General features: G+C 40.6%; 1 protein-coding gene across 4 annotated transcripts in view; it reads right to left on the bottom strand.

Moving 5' to 3' along the window:
• Positions 1-2,596: 2,596 nt before the first annotated feature.
• Positions 2,597-25,062, bottom strand: part of XRN2 (5'-3' exoribonuclease 2) — a 63,603-nt gene continuing 41,137 nt past the window's right edge. For all 4 annotated transcript variants that reach the window (XM_065921333.1, XM_065921335.1, XM_065921336.1 and 1 more), the window contains 7 exons: positions 24,782-24,838; positions 19,822-19,890; positions 19,591-19,722; positions 17,665-17,795; positions 10,283-10,346; positions 5,369-5,507; positions 2,597-3,143 (listed from right to left, as the gene is read on the bottom strand). In XM_065921333.1, the coding sequence (XP_065777405.1) occupies positions 3,078-3,143; positions 5,369-5,507; positions 10,283-10,346; positions 17,665-17,795; positions 19,591-19,722; positions 19,822-19,890; positions 24,782-24,838 (658 nt within the window). In that variant the 3' untranslated portion in view covers positions 2,597-3,077. The remainder of the gene's footprint in view (positions 3,144-5,368; positions 5,508-10,282; positions 10,347-17,664; positions 17,796-19,590; positions 19,723-19,821; positions 19,891-24,781; positions 24,839-25,062) is intronic.

The raw sequence follows: 25,062 nt of genomic DNA, 5'->3' as shown, positions 1-25,062 counted from the left end.
CCCTCGTGCCATATATGCGGTATCAGGTAACTAGCAATGCAGACGTTCACCTCATCCTGAGTGGAGAAGAAATCCGCCGAAAATGGGCCACTTGCTAGTTGATTAGTTTTGGCGTTCGCGGGCCGGAGGCTAGCGGGTCTACTCCAGGCAGCCGCGGGGCCGGACAAGCCGGATGCAGGCCACGCCCGGGACCGCGCCGCCTGCTAACCCGGCTTCCAGGTTACGTCGGAGAACGACTACATTCTGATTTCCAAGTCAAGAGAAATTCACTTACCCTCAGGCTTAGAACTGAAAAAACAGCTGCCTCGGAGAAGACCCTTTCCGTTGTCTCCTTCCAGGGCCGACGATCGCATCCGTGCGGGAAGCCGAGACGACGCTGGCCGGCGGCGAAGCTGCGGCGCGCGACCCAGGGAACCGGGGTGATGATGCCGCCGACGCGCGCCCCCCTGAGCCGCCCGCCCGGCCCTGGCTCGGGGTCAGCCTGCAGGTCACCCCCCCAAGGGCTTCCCCGACGCCGCGCGGCCGGACAGCGCTCCGGGATGGACGGATGACCGTGTGCTGCCCTCGAACTCACCCTGAAGACAGACGCTCACCACCGGCTCTCAGCGACGCGTAAAGTCGGGCTGTTCCCAGGTTCTTAAATGCTTAAAAACCTTCAACATGAGACCTTGAAAAACTTGGCCCTACTCAAGCATAGTAAGATAGAGTACAGTTAATTACACAAAACCGACCCGTTGGCTTTATTTATTCCTGAGTGTGGAGGGGGCTAGTTATAGCTTTAAACGCACCATTGAAAGTTCTAAAAAACCTTTGTTGAAATAACGGGGACTTTTTCTGGAAGATTCAAACGTGGGGATAAGTTGGAAAGAGATGTCAGAGTGAGGAGAGAGAAGGAAGCCAGGGCTCACCACCTGCTAGAGGAAAGCTCGGGGCTTAACTTTTCATCAGGCTTTTGCTTAGATGTCTTCAAAACACTTAAAAACATTTTCAAACTTAACGTGTTTTGACCAGTTACGTGCAATGGTGCAAAAAACCAAGTCAAAAACAATTATTTCAGATATGCTCATGAAAACTTAAAAAGCTAGACCAAAATTAAAGATCTGAGAAAATCTAGGTCCTGTAGAAGCATGGCGCTAGGGTACTTATGAAGCCGTATACCCCAAGACATGTGCATGGGCTCCTTTGGGATATGCAATACTTGATTCAGGTGTTACACATTTTCCATATTCAGAAGCTAAACAGCATTATTCCTTCACTGTATTGTGATGGTAATATATAACGGTTAATTCAGAGACTCTTCATCTCAACAAAAAAGAATGCTGCTTTATTCACCCATCATCAGCAATGAACTCAATAGCTTCAAAATACCTTCCTATCCAAGGTTAAGATGGGATTTTTCCTGAATAGATTTAAGATTAACAAGTTGCCTTTGTTGAATATTAAAGCAAAAATGTTGAAAGTCAGAAAGACAGAAACATTTTACAATCTGAGGCTAGAATGGAAAAGTGGACAAGTCTTCATATGTGTGTCTAAATTTGTTGGGGAAAATGAAAAACATGGAAGTGCTTGTGTATGACCTGCAAACATAAATTTAAGGAATTAGTGTACTTAGTAGCAAGGAAAAAATGAGTACAAATTGGAATCTGTTGTGAAATAATGCAAAAATATACCAAGGAGCATACACAATTTACCTAGCAATTAAACTTTTCAGGTTTTCTATTTTAAATCCTTTATTTATCCATTTCTGGCTGTGCTGGGTCTTCGTTGCTGCACTCTGGGTGTCGCCAGTTGTGGTGTGCGGGTTTTCCTTGTTGAGCACAGGCTCTAGGGCAAGTGGGCTTCAGTAGTTGCAGTGCTGGGGCTTAGTCACCCCGTGCCATGTGGAATCTTCTCAGACTGGGACTTGCATTGGCTGGCAGATACTTAATCACTGGACCACTAAGGAAGTCCAAAACTTTTCAAGTTTTCTTCTTTCTTTCTGCTCTTCCATTGTGTGTGTGTGTGTGTTTTTTTTCCAACTACTTTAAAGTATAACTGACCTACAACATTAGTTCCAGGAGCACAGACTGATTCCAAATTTCTATACATTACAAAATGATCACCACAATAAATCTAGTTACCATCTGTCACCATACAGAAACAGTATTATTGATTATATTCTCCATGCTGTAAATTTCATCCTATGACTCATTTATTTTGTAACTGGAAGTTTATTTATACCACAGTCTTCTTCATGTCTCATGCATCACCACCCCCCTGAACTTTTCTCAAAGATTTTTCTCAAACTTTGAGAATTCTCAAAGATTTTTCACAAATCTTTAAAACTGCAGCATAAATATGCCTGAAATTTGTAAAATGTCGATAATCTCACAAAGATTTTATAATTTGCCAAATTAGTAGTGGAAAGGCACACACGAGTCAGTTGGGTTGTCTTTCTGACCATATCCTCTTAAAATCTACTTCTTCATTGATTTTTTTTTTTTTTTGGACATCTAATTGTAGAAAATTCTGATATACTGATAAAAAAAACCCCACAGTTGGCCAAGATTTTCAAAGTTTAAATACTGTAAAAGAAAAACAACAAGAGAGACCAGAGTTCTAAGTTTTGCATTGTTTTTTACTAAAGTCCAGAAATTTCCATATGACAAGTACATCAATGAAATGTTCCCAAAGAAATACTGAACAATATACACTCTAGTTAGCTGAGGGTTCCAGCTCAAGAGTTCATACCTAATTCTTGTGCATTAAAAATCAGCATGGATCTTAGATGATCTAGAATACACTGTGTTTTGAAATCCACAGCTGGTTTGCTTTTTAACCATAATGAAAAACCAGTATTCCTATTCCATCAAATGTGTTTTACAAGCAATAATAAATTCAGATCCACTGTATTATGCAACACACATCTTTGGAAAGCAACATAAAACAGTGAGATCGAATCAGTAGAAATATACAGTTAAAAGAAATACACAAAGTACTGTAGTTTTATTAAAAACTACTACTTGAGAAAGAAATCTTTCCACAAATAGCATAAAACTGTAGAATGATGAAAGGATCTGGGAAAGCTTTACAAAAGCCTAATTCCAACTGTATCTTCCTGAGGGTGGTGGCAAAGGGTATTTCCTTCCTTCTCTGGGATATCCCTGAAGAGAAGAAGAAAAAAAAAAAAAAGCAAAAGTTTACTTTGTGGATTAACACTCCTGCAAAGAAATTAACCTTACTTTTCAATGGAAAAACACACCAAAAAGGGAATATTTCTTATAGGTATATCACATGATAGTCTCCATAAATACATGTGTTTGGTTTTCAGCCTTTTCCAAGCTGCACGCGAGTGGAAATTAGCATAAATGCTATCACTGACAACTAACCAAATCAGCCTTAACAAGCGCCTAAGAAACTGCTTATAATGTACACAAATGAAGGACAGTTAAGTGTCTTGTGTAAAACACTTGTCAGTCTCGCCTACCACCAGCCCCTCCCCCAGCCCCCATGGTATTTCAGGCCACACTATGGGAAGATGCCCACATTACCCTCAGATATATTAGACTAGGAAAGTCATTTTGCTTAACCAAGGCAGGAGCTTGCTGCTCTGCTGAAGCCTAATGAACTATTAATTTTAGGTGTTTTTGTTTGTTTAGCTATAAATAATAGTGGACCACATTAGGTTATTACATAATCAATTACTGGGAACTTTCATAACATTTCCGAGTATGCTTCCAAACACCATTTCGTTACAACCTAAAGATAAACGTGATGTGTCTGCCTCACAACTTCTAGTTTCTAGGGAGGATTCTGAAATGGACCCCTTTCCCCATACTGTCACTCAGAGCACTTTCCTAGTTCTCCACTAAAAATATACTGAAAGCATAATTTTACTGGTTTTAACAGTGGACTTCTACAATTTAATAGTGCTTCAAAATTCTAATTAAAAAAGAAATCTCTGCAGAAAAAAGGCTGAAAAAGAAATGTATTTCCAAAAGGTCCTAAAGAATTATAATGTGCTAAACGACTTAGATCTCCTGAGTGAATAACAATTATACCTCCCGAAACAGCAGAAAGCTCCTCTAAAGAGCGGGTCTCCCCTAAAGGAGGCAGGAGAGCCACTGAACTGGGGTCAGAAGTTAACAGGTGCCCCTAGCTCTGCTGCTCAACAGCAGGAGATGTGAGGTTTCAACTCCTGACTTGGAAAATGAGGGGAGTGGACTCAACTTTCTCCAGAGCTACTTAGTTGCAGGTACACCTTCCTTTCAATAATATTCACTGTTTAGGTTGCCTGGTGTCACCTTGACTCTAGCAACATAAAGTCTCAATCTAGAGAACCTGCTGATATCATCTGTAGAGATTCTGGGCAGATAGTATGTATGCAAAGTAATATTATACGTCTAAAGAACTGTTAACAAAATTCTCTCAAAGGACAACTAAGATGGTTCTTTTCTTGTAAAGTGAACTGAGATTTTTAAGAGTACATCAAAAAAAGTGTGAAGAAAAGATTTTTCTTAGCTGGCAGGAGATTCTTCTCAGTTGTCAGAACAAAGGGACAAACGGCAAGAAACTGAGTTAGAAAATTAACATTCGAAGCACTGCAAAAGGCGGAGGTAACACAAGGTGAGCAATTTAAAACCCACTTCACATCACCGCAGGTGCCAGCTCCACGAACACTACACACTCTGAATCACTGCTTTCAGACCCTGCTCTCTGGCAAGCACTGGATTAAAGAGAATGTAAATACTGGCCAGGGTGTCAAATGGCTGAGGGACAGACTGAGGCAAACAGACCTCAGGCTTAAATGTTGCTACAACTGGATGTTATAAAGAGAAAAAAATAAAGCTTCCTCTTAATGAATTTGTCTAGGAATTACTATACTCATTCAATATATAGCTGATTTAAATTTAGTTTAAAAAAAAAAAAGTGGGAAATTAGGAGTGATTTCATCCTATGAAGATACAACAGATAAATCAAGACACAAAACTCCTAAGCAGAATAAAGGTAACAGCTGAAAAGATGAGAGATTACTTTCAGCTTCTAGAAAATTACCATTCATTTTGAGAGATCTAGTTTCTAATAAAACAAAAAGCAACATCATAAGGCAAAACAATGTTTTGGTGCTAGACCATATTTGTGCTAAACATTGGACTGCTGTGATTAAAGAGGCTTTTGGTCTGAAAATTCTTCAGCATCTTCAAAGTACAACCTATTTAATGAGGCACTCACCCCATAAACATTTTTAATGACAGATCCAAGGGCAACCGAGCTACTCTTAACAGTACTCACAGAGATGTTTTAAAACAACCATTGAGTCTCAAGACGTACGGTTAGTACAAAGTGAGCAGTAAGCTTTCCAACCCAAAGCCCACACCACATCCATCACCTGTCTCCCTCCACGATCGTCACGTCTGGGTGGATACCCGCCCGGCCCAGCTAGCATCTGGTACTGGTTTGGCTGGAAGGCTGCATTTTGGGTTTGGAGCATCCGGTTCCATGGTAGCAGAGGTTCGGCCCCAACACCTCTGTGGAAAAGCATCACATTTACATTAAAGGTCAAAATCTTGCAGGTATCATTTTCAAATTTTGGGACAACTCAATGTGCCTGGATTTGTCATAAGGGATATATAGGATCAGAGTAGCCTCTAGGTCCCTCACAGCAAGTGTAGTGTAACATATTTAATGATATATCAGCATTTGTTTAAAACTCAAGTTGAATCAGAAAGATCTGACTTTAAAAAAAAATTTGTTGAAAAAAAAAATTTTTGTTCATCTTCAATTGTAAAGTTTCCTTTTTAGTCACTCAAGTTCTGGACCCAAGATCACCACGTTGGCTACATTTTAAGATGCTACCCAAAGAGTAAACATGCACGAGACAAGAGAAGGAGGCTTTACTTTTAAAAACGTCCAGCTCGTTCCTGGAGTCCATTCTTTCTAGTTAATTGCACGCTGCAAGTGAATTCTTACTGCTGGGTATTTTGAATCTAGGGTAGGGGACTTGGCTGTTTTTTCCCATCCATTATTCTGCTCAATATGTCAGAAGGTCTGATCGGGAGGAAACCTTTTCAAGTTCTATTGATGCGGCTTTGAATTGACCATGGTGACCTAGCAACATGAGCACTAATTGGCAAGGACTGACTGGCAACTGGTGTACAGTTTACATGGGAACACAGATTCAACAGCTATTATAACCCAGTTTGCTGGCCCGGATTACTGGTCAAAAGAAATGTTTTAATTGTTTTCAAGTGCCTATTTTAACTCTGCAGATACAAAACAACAGGTATGAAGTATTAAATCATAACAATTTAAAGCTGTCACATAAACAGTGTAGCAAAGATTTACCCTCTAAAGGCAATCACCCTGTATGACACAGCTTTCTTGAGGCATTTTCCTCAACTTTCATTTTATTCAACAGTCACTACCAAGAAGAAACAAAATTCCCCAGTGTGTTTCAGCAGTAGAAGCTTTGGGGGCTGTTACAGACACTGGGAGGAATTATAAGAAAACCTGAAATTTGCTAAAGCACTGAGCTGGTATTAGCTATGACAACATCAGCATATGAATCTCACTGCCTAGGTCTTAGTGGGGGAAGCCCAAAGCTGGGCTCACCGGGTAATGCATTCTTCTCACAGCTATTCAAGCCTGAATCCATCCTCTCCACCCCCACTCTCCTTCCTTCACTTGGACATTGCCCTTTAAAAAAAAAAAAAAAACAACTAACTAAACCACCAAAGATAACTATTTTTGTGTGAGGTCTCCAAGAACTGCTCTCTAAAGAATTCTAGGAAGGCCAGTGCTATTCTTCACAGTTAGTGGTGGGACCAGAACTCTAATATTATAATGTGCTGTGAGTTGAAATAAAATGAAATATCTGTACCTCAGAAAGAATATGGGTATATTTAGGGCTTTTAATTATTTTTGAATTCACTAATACAAATATATTTCAGCGAGAATGGCTCAACTGTCAAGCAGGAACAGCTCTGTATGCAGAGAAGACACGGTCTCTTCCGGTCTCCAAGACTGAACGGTTAAAATTCGTGCTGTGACCAAGGAGGCTGGTGAAAATCGGGCCATTAATGCAAAATCCGCTTGTTTCACGTGCGGCTCACACACTGTAGGAGCTGTGACCATGTTTTCTCCACAGTTTTACAACAGTAAAATTCAGTCAACTGAGTTTCAGGAAAATCAGCTGGCATGGCTAAAACACATTATAAGTGCACTTCTACATTATTTTATTACCTAAAGACAAGAACAAGGCTACAGTGTGGAAGCACAAAGTTCTCCTTTTGGTTTAAAATTGATTACCTGAAATGTTTTTTGACAAAAATGTTTATAAAAATAATAATTTAATTAAATAGTTACAAAAATAATTAAATGGAAAGAGCCATGTAAGAGGGATATGTACGAACTACCCTCTTCTGCTTGATGGTGACAGAAAGGCCTTTATTTTACATAAGTTTATCATATTTCTATACTAATTATATCAGTTTGCAAATACTTTTTACGAACTGAAATCTGCCCTGGAAAATACATTCTAAATCTGAGATGGAAGTGCTGAGGCTGACACATTTTAATTTTTTAAATGAGTAGCTATCGACTGAGGCAACTTATTTGAGGCATTCTGCACCGTGGATGACAACAATATTCTGAAGTTTCTAAATTACTGTTTTGGAAAGTAGCTGGCAGTATGACATAACTATATACTACTCATTGGGATATTTTTAATTTATAAACACACACACACATATATATGTATATGACAAATCAGCTTTTAAAAATCTACAACTGAGCTTAGCACCCATTAAGTTAAAAAACGAAATGGCCACATTGGAAAAGATATGGCCAGAAAAGAGACTCCCCCACTGGCAAGGACAGACAACAGGGCGGCACCCGGGGAGGAGGAGGCACGAGCCGGACCTCGATCACCATCATGATGATGGCTAGGCCATCCTTTTGGGGGAGGTGAAGGCAGGAGCAGGGTGCTCCTGTTGTAATTTAAGTGAAATGAACATATGAACTATAAATACTATCTCAAAGTAGGAATTAATTCAAGAAAGAGTGTAGTTTATGTAAAAAAAAAAAAAAAAAAGTACACTTAAAAAATCTTCTTCTCTAATAGGGTTCTCAACCAAACACTTAACAGTGCAGTGGAAAAGTACTGAGCTAATAATCAGTGAAACCTGGTTCTAGCAAGAATTCTACTTACCAGTTGTGACATCTCAGCAAAGTCAGTTTGTATTTTCTCCTCTGTGTCATGTAAAGTCAGAAAAGTGACTGACACAGGCTACAGAAATGAGTGATGTATCTGCTGAAAGGCTGGCTACTGGAGAAGTTTAGGATGCTAAATTCAAACTTTGTTTTCTTTAAGAATAAACAGTGTGTTTCTTAAACAACCACGTTCTAAGACATAAGGAATTCTATTAAGCTCACATGTAACTTCTGCCTTATTATGGCACTTTCTGACTGAAAGTAAACCAAAACTCCTACAGAACACACATCAAATCTGTTGGGTTCACAGAATCAATCGGGAAGATACCAACTTGACTAAGTCACAGATCATAGATCAAAGAAAAACCCACGGATGTCAGGACATAAGTGGTGATCTTAGGGAAGCTTAATGTGGAGAGGGAAGGAAAGTTGTAGGACTGAATAAAGGGTGCCTCAGAAGGGGAAGGACTTCTCTGAAGTCCCTGTGGCTTCATGGGACAGAATGCTCAGAGCCAGTTTTCTGATGAGTTTTGCTCGGGTGAAAAGTTTCTTGGTTAAAGAATGGTATGGAAGTTCAGATAAGTTCAGATAAGCTGAACTGTGGGCTTCAGTTTCCTCATCTGTAAAAGTAACAACATCTACTTCAAAGGGGCGACAGGAGGAATAAATGAATTCATGTTTCTAAAAGCATGTTATTAGCACAGTGCTGGCACTTTGGTGATTATTTAATAACATGGGAAAAAAGCAAGCAACAAAGTGGGGAAACCAAATCTTAAACATCAAACGTGACAATCGTTCTGCAGAAGACAGTCATCTAAGGTCATCTAAGGTAAGATCAGTGTGAATGTGATAATATGTATTTTATTCACCCCTCACTCATTTAGTGTGACAATGGGGCTACTCTGAGGATGCTGAAGTGGCACATACCATGAGCCCTGAGCACTTACACTGAAAATAGAACATAAACACAGGCAAGAGCAGTTGTTCTAAATTAACATGCAGCTTGCACTAAGTAGCTGATACTATTAATAAACAATTGAATAACATAATTTCTTTTATCTTCTTGAAGAAAATAATGAAATGAGGTATTGGAGTCTCTAAAGAAAGAACTTTCTTAAAGGGGGTAGAGGTTATAACCCTGTTCAAATAACAACACTTCATTCATTTCAGATGTGAACAGATCAGACTGCTAAAACAGCAGAGGAGAGGCGAACAAAACAGATCAGGACTGGGAAGGCAAAGAAGGAAGCCGTGCTAGGAGGGGGCTTAAACTCGTCTCAGCATTTACCAATGCGGGCAAGACCAGCATGAGACGACAGACTTTAAAGCTGCCCTTAAAAATTATTCTTCAGATGTTAATATAATTATTCATAACACGCCTGGCTGCCTTGTCGTGCAGAGACCACCTGACTTAGGCGAGCACAACTTATCAATGAAAGAACACATGTCAAACATCCCTTGTTATTAAACCATGTCACATTCTTCCTCGTCCGTGGTACTTATTAGACTGCAGATCCCATAATCCTCTTCTGAGTCCCTTCTGCGTTTAATTCAGTTCAGTCTTAAGTAGTTGAAGAAACTGTTTTCAGTGGCAACTAATAACTACTGACCTACAGTGACACTGCACTACAATAAGCTTGTCAACCCTGAAAAAGTTGTACCAAAGAAGCTGATTAGGACTTCAAGAGGTCTGCAGAAGAATCAATGGTTGGTCTGTACTGACACTGTGTTGCCGGCAAAGAAATGATAAAAGTGGAACCCCATTAGTTATGCCTCATTAAGCTGCACAACTCTTCTAAAAAGAAATTTGTTTAGCCTGACCAAAACCTAATGCAATTTTAAGCTCTCTGGGTTGCATTTTTCAGGGCACCTCAAAAGCATCAATAAAGTAAAGGCCAGGAACCAAGAAAAGCAGGAAACTATATAAATATGAATCTTTTACTTCAATGTGCTAACCATGTATTTTCCTAAAGAAGAGGCCTGAAAGAAACTCTTTAGAGGAGAGAAAGTACATTTCATAGTACAGGGAAAGCTCAAACCTCAAATGCTGGTGTGAAAAATTACTGAAAACTCATGTCTGCTTTAGTATTACCTGTCAAATCTTTGCTGCTGGAAAAGAGGAGGGGGACCTCGCCAGGAGTCCTGGGGCCTCATATCTGGAAGATAAACAGGAAAGAATTAAACAGGAGACCTTTTTTTTGGAAAACTAATTATTATTCAACTACCCACATATAATATAATTAAAAATTCTTGGGAAAAATTGAGACTGAATATAATAACGAGAATTACACACTGTGGAAATGTGAAAAGATGTGAAATCAACAAGGTCAACAAATTTTTCTGTAAAATTATTTCTTCTTTGTTAAGAAAACATAGCTTTTAGTTTTAGAAGCCTTTCTCATTAAACTCACATGTTTCTCTCTCCCTTGCTATGTGTGTGTGTGTGTGTGTATGCAAAGACATATGTATGTATTTTACATTCATATTTTAAATGTTGTGCAAAACGATGGTATTTTAGCTTTATCCATAAACAGAAACTGAACAAATAGTAACTTTAATAGAAAGGCTAAAATCTGCCCCTTAAACACGTCAACCGGAAAGCACCCTGACCTTCTGAGCTGTGTCGACAGGACACAGCAGAAGTCTCTCCACAACAGGCCAGAGGATGTGCTCACAAAGGGATCGCCTACTTCCCTGCTGTTTTCTGACAGTCAAACCTCTTCCCCTAACATGAAGCGAAGCCGGGAACACTGAACAAATGACAAGGAACAGGTAAGTGGTTGCCGGCCCTCTGTGTAAATGGGGTGCAGGCCAGCGCGGCCCACAGTTGGTATCAACTGTCCGCCGCTCTGGCCCCAGTCTCGGTCACCTCGGCCACCTTCTGGCAGAGTCTGAGTGTGACCAGCTGTTCCAGGAGTTGTCTAATGAGGTCTCCGTGTGAGGACAGTAAGGCCTCCAGACTCCCAAGGCCCAAGGACAACAAGGCTTACCATAATGTATTCAAGCTCACATTTTAATGGAAACATAAACTAGAAACATGCTTTTCAAAATTACTTTCTTAAAGGAAAGAAGAAATGAAAGCTTATCTCTGGTTAGCAACCAAAAAGATGCAATCTGGGTTTACTTGAGGAGAAAGAGAGAAGTAGAACGTTGCTTTAAAACCCCCTGCTAAGGAGAATCAGGAACAAGTAAAGGCACCTTGCTGCTCACAAGGGTTCCAGCAGGAAACACCAGACTGTTTCCACTTTGGAAGCAACATGGCCAAGGTGCTGGCCCAAAGAAAGCCTCCAAAGTGGACAAACCAGCCTAGGGGAGTCCCCCAGTCCGGGGCCAATGGCGCGCGCATGCGTGAGGCCTTCACCTCCATCACTCCCAAGCAGAATACCATTCCAAACTGAAAGAGAGATGGCATTTCTAGTCAATGTGAATTACGCCTCCCTGTCATCTCTTTAAAACCAAACTGTTGTTTAGTTGCTCAGTTGTGTCCAACTCTTTGTGACCCCATGAACTGTAGCCCACCAGCTCCTCTTGTCCATGGGATTCTCCAGGTAAGAACACTGGAGTGGGTTGCCATTTCCTTCTCCAGGGTATCTTCCCAACCCAGGGATTGAACCTGCATCTCCTGCACTGGCAGGGGGATTCTTTACCACTGAGTCACCTGGGAAGCCCTAAAAACCAAATTAGTACCAATCAAACCGAGAACAATGCTGATGATGTTTCTCTGTGATCATTTAGATATTCAGACCTGAATGGAAACTCAGGAAGCTCATCACCACACAATTCACAGGAAGTAGGGCCAGGAACCCTAGTCAGGGCCTGGAGTAATGTCCAAATCACTATGTACCATCAGGAAATCTAAATCAGAGGAGGTAAAACCAGAACTTCTTACAAGACAGCCATCATTTCACCTGTGTGGTTTATTTCTATAGAGAAACCTAAAATACACATACCCCAAAACACTCTTATGATTTTCAATGAATCATGAGAAAGGAATCTACCAACAGTAAAACCAACACTTGGGCCGCTTTTTCTGATCGTTACTTTGTTAACCTTGCAGTCCATTACTATTCAGATATTGTACCAAACTTAAGTTTGTGAAAACTGGTAAAATGTTCCCAGAAGCATTATAGTTTAGCGTCTTATTTAAACAAAATTAGCTAATATAAGAAACATCACCATGAAACAACTAAGCCCATGGACCACAACTATAAGCCTGTGCTTGAGAGCCTGGGAACCACAGCTACTGAAGCTCACCTGTGCTCTGCAATCAGAGAAGCCACCACAGTGAGAAGCCCACACAGCAAGGAAGAATCAGTACAACCAAAGAATGAATTAATAATAATAATTTAAAAAATCAAAAGAAATACAGGAAATTTCATTCGGACCCCTGTCTAACTCTGTACTTCACACATTTCAAAATCACTGTGGTCAGCCCAGAAACAGGCCTCCTTTTTAACAGACTTAATTCTGCGATTCGAGCTGCATGGTGTCTCTTTATATATGGTGTCATTGCAGAGTATGCACTCTCCATGGGACTGATAGAGGCTTCCACAAAGACCCCCAATACGAGGAGAATCTAACGAAGATAATAAAAAAATACACTCACATTAAGAAAAGCCTTCAGAAATGTTTATCCTAAGGTTTTATGAAAAGTAAAGGCAGGAAAAAAGCAGTGTTCCTCCCAGGAACACTGTAAGTGGAGGGAAAGTTCTCAACATTCTAGAATATTCACTACATCCGAATATGCCACATTGTTAAGCACACCAATAGTTCTAAGGAGAACTGGAATGTAAACTTCACTGTGCACAAATGTTTTCTTTGGAGAGGCAGAGCCCTTCTCAGTGGTCTGACTGTATCCCGATAAGCGCCCAGGAAAGCGGCCGGAGTTCCTACTCCACCAACTCTGGTATGCCAGGTGCTTTCCTCTCGGATTCCCGTTCACTATTTCTTACCACCAAGACAATGTTCTTTCCAAACTCAGCACATGCAAAAACTATCGTTTTTTGTTAAAAACCTAAGCAAATTTTATAAGACTTTAAAAATTCGGTCAAACGACCATTAAAATACCTCTTGCTCTCAATCAAAGAAAAAAACTAAAGAGGATGGACAAACGTCAAGGCTACCTTTAAACAAATCTCTTCATGTGGCTCAAACAATATATATGGCCCTTAAGTGTTCATAAGGCGGAAATACTTCCTGGCGGAGAAGTAATGAAATAGAATGTAAAACAAACTTATTATCATTCATTTGTATGGCTCTAACAGAAGATCCATTAGAGAGGGAGAAAAAAAATTCTGAGATACTGAATTGCACTTCAGAAATGTAGCAGCACAAGAGAGAAAAAAATGAGAGCTAATTTTTTCATGTGGTCTTTAAAAACACATCCGTTTTCTAGAGCTCTACGGCCACAGAAACCAAGGCTTTACCAACAGCTCCTCAAGTGACAATTTACCTAATCAGCGTGGCAATCACAGAAAAGATTTCATGTTTACTGATTGCCACTAATCAAAAATCACTTTTCAAATGCAGATAATTGACAAGTTTATGGACTGAAATGAAGAGAAGTGACATGCCATGTTCTTCTGGTTGCAGAAGCAAATGCTTTATTCATGCCGAGCACTCAGGGCTGCACTTGACTCCAACAGTCCCTGGACAATCACCCATCAGCCAAAACCTGACACATCAAAGACAAATCAAAGACTGACAGAGACGCCTGCAGTAGACACTTGACAGAAACTGGCTCTGTGACCAGTGGCTCTCCTTGATGGAGCTCAGCACCATGTGAAGAAACAGCTATGATACTACAAATATTTTAAAAGACTGACTAACCAGTTTAGATCTCAATTTTACTAAAACTATTCCTAACCAAAACTTAAAGTTCAAAATTCTATAAAGAGGAACGATATATAGAGGATCATTTATCACTTAGTACTTTCACAGCACATACTCTGTGCCAGGTACTATTTCAAGTACTTAAAAACTCATTTACCATGGAATTTTGTGAGATGGGTGTTCTCTGTACCATTTCAGAAATGAAGAAATGCTGAGTACTGATCGAAGCCTGCCTGAGGTCACAGGCTCCCGAGGCTGGAGGGGAAGCCAGGCCCACCCCAGCACACCATGCCACTCCACAGTCCACAGGCACTTGCGCTGATGGCTGAGGGGAGTCTCGTGTTATTTTATGTCAGAAGCACCGGGAGAGCCGCCTCCTCAACCAAAGACTCAGAAGTTCAGGATCTCCAGGAGGCAAGACTGGGGATCTGCACGCTACTTTCAGTATTTTCAGTTTAGAATACACACATCTAATTAAGACAGGAGGGCAAACAAGAATACTTCACACATGCACTCTGGGAGCGAGCATCTTGACAACACAGACTGGTGGGGAGAAAATGAAAAAAGATCTTATCACTGTTGTTCTTAAAAGAATACCACCACCCTAAAACACTTGGTATTCAAAAAAGATATGGAAATGTAAAGGTAAAGGATCGGATACAAATCAGACACAAAATATAGACAGAGATACAGATGGATGGATGGATGACGGACAGACTGGTTGGCATATACGCAGGGATTAGGTCTGTCTGCATAAATAGAAACTGAGAGGTCACAAGAGGCCATGAGATAAATATGCCATAAAAATCTTAATGACAGTAAACTTAAAAAAAAGAGAAAGAAGAAAAGCCAAATCTTTGGAGCTATGTGTGAAGAGTATTGGGGAAAACTTCACAGGACATGGAATTTCCTTTCTTGACAGCTGGCAGCGTTTGTCTGTGCTTATCATATAAGTGTGACCACAGATAGGTGCAGACTTTCGTCTCTCTCTAACCAGAACCACCACCAAGCCTTTCCACAACTGAGCTGTGGTTCTAGAAATGAGATGTAACTGTGCACTTTTTTTCTCCTTTAAGAAGCTTTTAAAAAACTCTTGCAAAAAAAAGAGACTCATACAAACCACTGAATTCCTCGAAGGATTAAGACATGACAACAATCTCAAAGTAACCCTTACTAGAGAAATAAAAATGTAGGAAACACTTAACTTGTTTTATGAGCCCAGAATGTGCGAAGCTGTAAACTCATCTCTCAAATCACAGACATGAATCAATATCCTACAAAATGCTAATACACACACACAAAAAAATGGATAAATAAACATTAGGCTCATTCCAGTAATGCCAGGTTAGTGTAACAGTCAAAAATCAGTCTGTGTCATTCACCATGTAACAACAGAAGGATAAAAAACAAACAAACAAACATCTCTACCTCAAGAAATGGAGGAAAAGCAGTTGATAAAAGCCAATACCCACTAGAAACAAGGAATGTAAGGAAACTCCTCCGACCTAACAAAGGTTATCTTGTTCTTGCCTGGAGAATCCCAGGGATGGGGAAGCCTGGTGGGCTGCCGTCTATGGGGTCGCAGAGTCAGACACGACTGAAGCGACTTAGCAGCAGCGGCAGCAATATCATATTTAATGGTGAAATATTACAAGTCTTCCCCTGAAGACTGGCAATGAAACAAAGATGCCCAGCATCACCACTTATGTTCAATCACATTAGAGGTCCTAGGTAGTACAATAAAGCAAAAAAGACCAAAGGCATTAAGATCAGAAACCGAATATATAAAACTGTCACTACTGACAAATGACATGAATGAAAAAGGCAAAATCCAAAAGAACATACAAACAAGACTTCAGAGTAAATGAATTTTAGTGACACTATCAGTCAATATTCAAAAGTCAACTCTTGATATATATATATACACAAGCAAGCAACTGGAAAATGATGTTTACAAGTCACCAGACAGGGAGGGCCACGTGTTTCTTGCTCAAAGTGAATCCCTACTCTACAAAGCCTATTTCCTATTTTTAATTTTTATTTAAAAAATTTTATTTATCTCATTTTGGCTGCACCAGGTCTTAGCTGCAGCACGTGGGATCTTCCATCTTAGTTGGGGTTTGTGGGATATTTAGTTGTAATATAGAAGATCTAGTTCCCTAACCAGGAATTGAACCAGGCCCACTTATATAGATTCTCATTTGCGTCTGTGATGCCCTGACAAGAACTACTGATCTGGCTAATACTTCCCAAGTGTGTTGCATATCACAGGTGATATAGAAGATGGTTTTCTGGAGGTCCATGAAAAAGCTTGTTATCTTTGTGGTTGTATTCACTTTGATGTATATTTGAAAACAACATTTCAAGCACATCAAACCTGGAATGCACTGGCTGATAATGGAAGGGAGCTGCTTAACACGGAGCCCATGCTTGCTTTCGCCTGTGCTACTCAAACTTGTCTTCTCAAACCTCAGAGATCTACTCGACACAGTAACCTCCGAAATTCCCCACAACTGTGATCTTGAGAATGACTGGCTAAACCAAGACACAGAGATAGACAGATTACACCTGGGTCTAGTATCTGCATCTCATTTTGTTCTCCTCTTGGGAAGCCATGATACCAGCACAAGCAGAAAAGAGCCACAGCAGAAAGGCACTGACGAGGACCGTGTAAGTGAAGAGCAGGCTTTAACTGCCTGCCGGAGGTGCCCTCACCCAGGGTGAGCTCTCGGGGCACAGACAGCTCTTTCAAACTGATGAGATGCTTCAGTTGTATGTGTTACATCCTGATACATACTCCACACACGGATATAAATGGAAATGCCAAGAAACACTATTTGCTCAGTTTTGGGGGAAAGTAGCTAAAGAAACTACTATACCAAGCAGCTCGCCACAGCCTATCAAACTCCATGCCCCCTGTGCTTTCTTCACTGAACAGAACAGAACCACTCAAGTCCACAGACTTTACGATGGAGGCAACAACGCTCCATTTACTATCATTAAGACACGCAGAGAGACAGACAGACAGACAGAACACAGTGAAAACAGAAGCCTGAGAGCAGGAGACTGTCAGAACTCCTTTCTTAGAGCTTCAGGTTAAAAATGCTTTCGTGAATAAATCAGCATGAACTAATACTAAATACATGGCATAAATATTTCCCAACAATCATAGCTTTAATCTGGTTCTTTCTTTGACAGGTGTAATTGATTTTAACAGAGTTCTAAGGGTTCTCTGCAATAGAGTAGCCCCTCCTGCTTTTTCTAAATTTAATTTTTATGAACTCTTTGAAACATTCAGAAGAAAACTTAAATGATACGACACTTGGACTTAAATGTCAGCATCTTGCCACACTGCCTCTTCCCCCACCACCCGGGAGTCTGACTGGTTGGAAGCAAGCAGACAACCAGGAATGAAGATGCAAAGGCTTCATGAAGAAAACTGGCTTTGAGAACTTGGTATATAACCTGTATTTTCTAGAAAATGAGCACAGCCACAGAGCGCAAATGTAACATTAAATGGACATATGAATTAAAATGAATGCAATTATGCTATTAGGTCCACCCTTTTAGCAATGTAGATCAGAGACCACCCTTTGTCACAGTATTTAAGCTAGTAGGTAGAACCCATTACTGAAAACATACTTGACATGAGCTTTGGAATCTGGGCTTGTCCTCGCAAAAGTGGCCGGTACATGTTCCCCTGGAAAGTTGCGGGTGGTGGTGCAGCATTGCTGTAGACACCCGTTCCGGAGGAGCCTCTCGGCATAACGTGGCTATGAAAGGACCCCCCCAGCCAAAAAACAAGTTAGACATAGACGTACCCATCACTATCATGATAAACAAATGCCGGTAGCCATCTCGTCACTACTAGATCTGACCAAGAAAATGCGAAGTTTAAATTAAAATGAACAAAGTTCAAAATGTTACCTGATAATGGAGACAGCAAATGTACATTTGTCACACCAGAGCTTCCTGATAATCATGTAAATATTTAGTACTTTATTAAAAAAAAATCATTTCAGTCTATTTCTCTTTTTCTGCATTATATTGAGTTTTGCCCTCAAAGACCTATGCTGTTGCTATCACTGTACAGTTGACCCTTGAACAGCACAGGTCCACTTATACATGCAGTGTTTTCAACAGTAAATACTGGAGTCCTGCACAATCCACGGCTGCAGATTTTCAGTGGGTGAATGTCCCTAATCCCACAGTTGTTCAGGGTTCTACTCTATATTTTACTATTTTCAGTTTATTGCATCAAACATTTCCCTATACTTTTCATAGTCTTCCTAAGTGTAATGTGTATTAAGTATTACAGAATACTTACATGTTAGTGTCTCATACTTTACTAAACCTGTCCACTCATTTAGTACTAGTTAGTACTAGTAGTACAGACAGCAATGCCTAGAGATACGGGTGTATAACTAGGCTCCTCTAAAATATTTTCTCAGGATAAATTCCAAGAAGTAGGAATCTGGATCAAAAGTTCAGAGGATCCTCAGACCTTAACACTCTACTTAGAGATACTTCTATGTTGCTTTCCAAAGTGGATGAAATAATGCAAAAAAGAAATCTAGAGAGTATTTTAGATTTGCTTTTTATTTTTTAACTATTAAATGAAGACTTCCAAGCAACCTGCTGAATACCTCACATTTACACAGTGGCTTAGAAACTATCCCAAGCAGTTAATCCCCACAACTTCACGAGGCTGAAGTTCCATTTCACACACAGGAAACAGAGGCAGAGGAGGTTCTGTAACTTTAACAAAAAATATCCAGTGGTAGACAAGGTGTCTGATCCAGACACTCAGGACTCAAAGCCCATGACGCCACTGTCCCGTACTAGTCACTGCATAAAATGCATGCTACTAATGGTAACCTACTGCCTAAAGCACACTTTGAATCTTAAAACTTTCATATGCATTGGAAATATCTATTTATGAGTTACCAACATCAATTCACAGATGATAACTCATTAATACATGCTCTAGTACTTTGCTCTTTTTATCCCAACTTTATGTCTTTCTGCTTCAAAGCTCCCTCTTTTACAGTCAGGAGAAAAGAAAATTTGAAGCTAATGAAGGCGAAGGATAAAAAGCAAAATTCACAGCAGAGGAGATACAAAAGGCCAGCAGACACTTTGAGAGGCTTGACCTTACTAACAGGCCAGGAGACACATTCAGGCATCATGGAGGCCTCAACACACGGGCACGAGCCCAGGGGCTGGCAGCTCCTCGTAGAGGGACTGTGACAACCAGAGGTTAACTCAGTCACAACGCTCTTGAGGGTAAACAGCATGTTTCATTCTTTTGAAATAACGGTCAGAGACAGCAAAATCTCTTGAAAGAAAATAATGGAATTCTCAGGCAACACAAAGCAATAGATAAACCAGACACACAGAATTGAATTTGAAAAAAGAAGAAAAGCAGAAAAGAATCAAAGTCATTAAAACAGCTGCAGAATAGTTGTATTTAATAAGCTTGAACATCTGTGGTGTAAGGGCTGACTTAATGCTCCATGGAAGATTCCGAGCAACCAAAATACACAGACAGAAAAACCTACCACTCACCCCAAAGCCCTGAAGGCCGCAGGATCCAGGTGGACAGGCCGCCGGTCCCGGTTGAAGCCAAGCTGGGGTTTCCACTGCCGTCCATTGCTGGATTTCTCCCAGTCGCTAGGCTTTAGGACTGGTGCAGGTTTTCTAACCATTTGAAAATACAACATTTAGTTACAGGGATGGACTTCACGTACACAAAATAAACTTGAAAAGTTTATATTTTCTAATTTGTTCAGTTGTTACCTTGCTCCCGGAAGCATGACAGCTTTAAAAATGTAATCTTCAGCAAACTGTGGGTCTTTAAAATTGATACTAGAAGAGAATAAGAAACAATTTAATGATTTCACTGGATTAGCCTGCTTGACTACTACCTGTAAATTCAGGTACTTGTGACCTTCATTTTATTTTTAAAGTTTTTTAATTTTTCTTTTTTTGGCTGTTCTGCATGGCTTGCAGATCTCCATTCCCCAGCCAGGGACCGAACTGTAGCCATGGCAGTGAAAGCCTGGAATCCTAACCACTACACCACCAGGGAACTAGATGCTGTGATCTTTAAAGAGAATGCCTACAATTCAGAAGTCTTCTCCCAAAATTATCTTAGTCAGCAGATTCTGCCAAACTGCCAAATGGCTGTACATCTTTCTCACCAAACTGCCACTAATCCCCAGGACGGCCCTCGTGTAACTTTATGTGCAAAGTCATGCTCCACCTAATTGTAGGTGATCGCAGAGAAAGAACAGACACTGCCAGCCCAACTCTTGAGAAATTCCAGTATGATACCAGACACCAGTACAAGAGGTTTGCAACAACAAGAATAAAAACCACCTTTCATTTTGTTCAGTCCTTGGCAAAGACCCTCCCTCAAACATCTTCAAGAAGATCAGAGCTTGTTGCAAGAAACAGTAGAAACATTTGCAAAATCAAAAACAATGAACAGATAAACCACAGGGGAAAAAACACAAAGCCTCCCTGTTAGAAGTCCCATATCCTGCTCGACTAACGTGTTTCTGTGAGAATGTAAACAGTCACAACTTGAAATGATGTGATGGCTGTATATTCAGACTCAGACTTTTAACAAGCTGGGCCAAACTGCCTTTTTGAGTGTGTGTGTGGGGGGGGGGGGGGGGGGGGGGGCTCTCTATGTGTGTCTCACCCAAAGCACACAAGTCTTCCTTCTGACACAGCAATGTCTCTTCTAGGACTCTGGATATGCACCTAGTTTATATCTAAGGATGCTCATAACATCAGGATTCATAATGCTGAAAAACTGTAAAACCTAAGTGTATGGGCAAATAGTAGACTGGTTAAAGAAACTATGGTTCTTTCTAAAAATGGTATCCTCGGAGACTTCCCTGGTGGTCCAGCAGTTAAGAATCCGTCTGCCAATGTTGGGGACGTGGGTTCCATCCCTGGTCCAGGAAGACCCCACATGCCAGAGGCAACCAAGCCTGTGCACTATACTGCTGAGCCCACACTTCCTAAGGCGCGTGTTCTGCAGCAAAAGAAGCCACCTCAGTGAGATGCCTGAGCACCAAAACCAGAGAGCAGCCGCTCTCAGCACAACTAGAGAAAGCCCACATGCAGCAAGGAAGACCCAGGGCAGCCAAAAATAAATTTTCCGTTTTTTTTTATAACAAATAAACAGAAGTGGCTTATTTCTGAAAATGTAGTAACAAAATACTTAATGACAAGAGGGAAATACAGGCAATAGACTAGACACACATTCACCAGAAGGTTATTTGTACACGCAACCATTTCCTTTCCTTCTCTGTGCTTTTTCATATTCTCCAAAGATCCTCTGAAGATTACAGATTACAGTTGCAATCAGTGAGAAAGGGTTTTATTGAACTGGTTGACATTTTAGATAGCTAACTTTTTTCTCTTCAAATAATGCCACTTAAAATAATTAGGGCCCATCTGTTATAGAAAGATTTTTGTTAACTGTATATTTTAAGTACATAAAAATGGTTCCATTTATAATAAAGATGCTATAAGCTCAAGAACAGCTGAACAGCACTTCATTGACTCAATCTGTTCCTCTTAGAAACTCAGTCTTCACCATGACCGTTTTTATCTCAGATGTTCTCTACTCCAGGCGGCTCAGGGCAGGGCCAGGCACGACAGGCAGTGTGAAAGGTTTCAGAAGATGAGAGACAAGGTGGTAGGTAGGTACGTGGATTTGCTGGGGCTTTCTAGACACAAAGCCAACAGAGGAAACTGGTAATAAAGCACGGCCTGCAATTAAAGTATCTCAGAGCAGCTCTCTTGGGGTCAGCAGGCCATTTTGGCAGTTTACCAAACAAATTTTCAGCATACCTACTGTGTACATGGTCTCATGGTGGGAGCAGAGGCACAAACAGTGCCCAACCATGGGGCCTGCCTCCTCTTCTAAAAGGGGAGATAGACTGGAAAAGTTTAACAGTTTAGTAAGGAAGAAAGTGGAAAAGGCCACAGCAGGCACAAGAAAGATGCTGATCAAAGCCTGTCACTTGCCTTCCACATGGGACCTTGTGAACGTGGGCTAAATGCACACGTATGTGAGGGAGGGGGTCTTCACAGAGGGACCAGCCTGGAGAGCAAGGAGGAGGCGTCCCTGCAGAGCTGTGGGGACCCACATACAGAGCACGGCTCTACCAAACTATGGCAGGAACCACACGTCTCCTAGGGGTGGCAATGGAGAAGATTCAGTGGGAAGGTAGGTGGGATTTAAAAAAAAAAAAAAATCGGGTGGGAGAGCCCTACAGTAATCCAGGAAATGAGAATATAAACAGGCTCACTGGGAAAAGCCAGATATGAGAAGTAAGTGGAAAGAAAGACGGTTCCGGAGCACTGGTATCAGTACACAGAGTCACGTACCATGAGAAGCTGAGGTTCCTAACTTTGGGCAACGGGGGAACAGGAGGTGAGGGAAAGATGGAGAGATGGGCAAGAAGGTGTGGGTGGGTGCAGGACACAGCGGCCAGTGTGGACACGGAGCCCGGGTGACAGAGGGTGTCACCTGCTCCTGCAGATGGGAAGAAAACTGAGAATCAAACAGAGGTTTTATATCTGTAAAGTCAGCAAAGAGTTACTGTAAAAAGCAAGTTACAATGGTGGAAGAAGAGAAGGACGAGAGAAATTCAGGGAGATGGCTCAGTTCTACTCACAGTTAAACTACTACTATGCGGACAGATTTATGGAATCAGAATTGAAAAAAAAAATTCCTAGGTCACAGTTGACTGTATTCTCTAAGAGTCCTTCCATCAATTTAAGACACTTCAATAACTTCTAAAATATATTTCCTCAACAACACAGGTAAGACCTAATGCGATGGGAACATGAGGTGAGGGAAAATCCACTCAAGTGGACTCAAGGAGACAACTTCTCAAACACGGAATCCAACACCAGGTGCACACAAACAGGGAAGGGGGGAAATGCCAGGAGTCAACAGAGACAGGAGTAACTGGCAGGGGGCACTGGAGGTTGCATGTTCAGATTTTTTGTTTGTAAAGCAAGAACAACACTGGGATACAGAAGAAGTCCTGAAACAAACATCCAAAAAGCTAAAGTAAACTGCATCAGTCTCAGCATGACCCCTCAGAGAAAATACTGAAAATGACCTCGTAAGAAAAGAGTTACCTTTGGCCTTTCAGGAATCTCCAGGAAATCAACTCAATTTTATTATTTATTTATTTATTATTATTTATTCAACATACACCTGGATTTGAGATTTCTTTTATAAATTTAATAATCTTGTGAAAACAATGGATACCAAATAACACTAAAGGCCATTTCAGGCTCAGAAATCACCATCACCATCATAATCATACAAACAAAAACTCCAGGATTTGTTAACTCTGGAACTCTTCCTTGGGCAAGTCTCTGTCCTAATTAGAAAATTAAGTAGAACTTACTATTTCTAGGGGGCTGCGAAGGAAGACCCTTGAACACACACTGAGACACTCAGGAGCACAGCAAATGTGCCAATCTGGAGCAGACTGGTGGTGTAACCGGCCTGAAGGTCTGCTGCAAGCAGGGCCCCAGGGGTTAAACACAGTCCACACTGGCTCTGCCGGAATCAGACTGTGGCGGACACAGGAACCTGGCTTATGGTTCTGAATCCCACCTTTAACAAAAGAGCCCAAAGACAAAGAGCCAGGACAGATTATACGCCAAGATAAACAAAAACTGTGGCAAAGATAAAGGGTAAAGCAACTATATGCTAATGCAAATTAATTAAAAAAATGATCCACCGGAAATTTAAGAATGGGGGTGGTGAGAGATGAAGGCAATTAATCTAGTAAGATTTTTCAAATTCACAAAGGATGTCTGTAAGTGAAAGCCTTCCTAGAATGGCAGCTGCTATCTAAATCCATTAAAGATAGGAAAATAAACATGCTTAAACTTCACAATGAGAAATCTAAATAAAATCCAAAATAGTCCCTGAGAGTGAGAGAAATAATAACATGTGGGAAAGTAGTATTCAGGAATAGCTTTTACAAAATTCTTAAATTACTTAAACATTTGCCCTGTTCTCATCTAAAGAGTGAGGGAAACAACATAAACCTTGCCATCAAGATCAGGAATTCATACAATAGTTACACAGATGCATAGAAAGTTTACTGATTTTTATTCTAAAGAGCCATATTATATTTTACATACTTGGCAGAAAATGCTGTCACCATTGAGGAAATGAAGTATGAGTTTTCCACATAGCAGAAATTAGCCCTTTAAAAGTTTGTAATTATAGATAAAAAAAAAAATTCCACTAATTCATTCTATCTCATCTTAACTAAAATATATTAACAGCTCTGTTTTTGAACTCTACAGGGCCACAAATACAAATACAATTTATATTATGTTACAATACAGTGAAGCCATGTGGGCCTCCAGGGTGCAGAGGTCTGTTTGAACCCACACAGCACACAACTCTTGGAAACTCCTACTTTCCACCTCCCACCTCTCTAATCCAGGAAGAATTAGAGGTTGTTAGGGGAAACCAGAAAGCAGAGAAGTAAGCTTGTTAAGTCAGTAACCTTAACAATATACATAATTTAAAGTCAAGAGGCTCTACTTGGAGGTCTGCAACACAGGGACTCTCCAAATATCAAAGACTTGCTGGAATAATAGCTACCATTTCCCTGTGAATCACAAGTCTTCTTAAATTTATTTGCAAGTTCAGAGCTGTATTCTGGGCAAATGTCAGGAATTTGGGGAAACTTACCTGATCGCAGCATTGTGTGTCAGATCCTTTAACATGGGAATAGGAGAACACACTACTCTAAAAAGAAACAGAAGAACCATCTGTTTGTAAGTTGTAACCTCTGGGAAAAGTGGAAACAAAATGTTGCAACGTTTCTTATGCTTTGAGAGAGAGAAATCACTAAACCAATAAAAACAATATAATCATAGGTAACTTTTAAAAAGGGCCCTGTTTGTAATTTCACTAATAGAAAACAATTATGAACAACGGGCTTATATCAGAATTTGTAAAAAAAAAAAAAA

This window comes from Muntiacus reevesi, chromosome 2 (genome assembly GCF_963930625.1).
Source record: "Muntiacus reevesi chromosome 2, mMunRee1.1, whole genome shotgun sequence".
Classification (NCBI taxonomy): domain Eukaryota; kingdom Metazoa; phylum Chordata; class Mammalia; order Artiodactyla; family Cervidae; genus Muntiacus; species Muntiacus reevesi.
The sequence above is the reverse complement of the archived record's forward strand: the minus strand, read 5'-3'. Positions and strand labels throughout refer to the sequence as shown.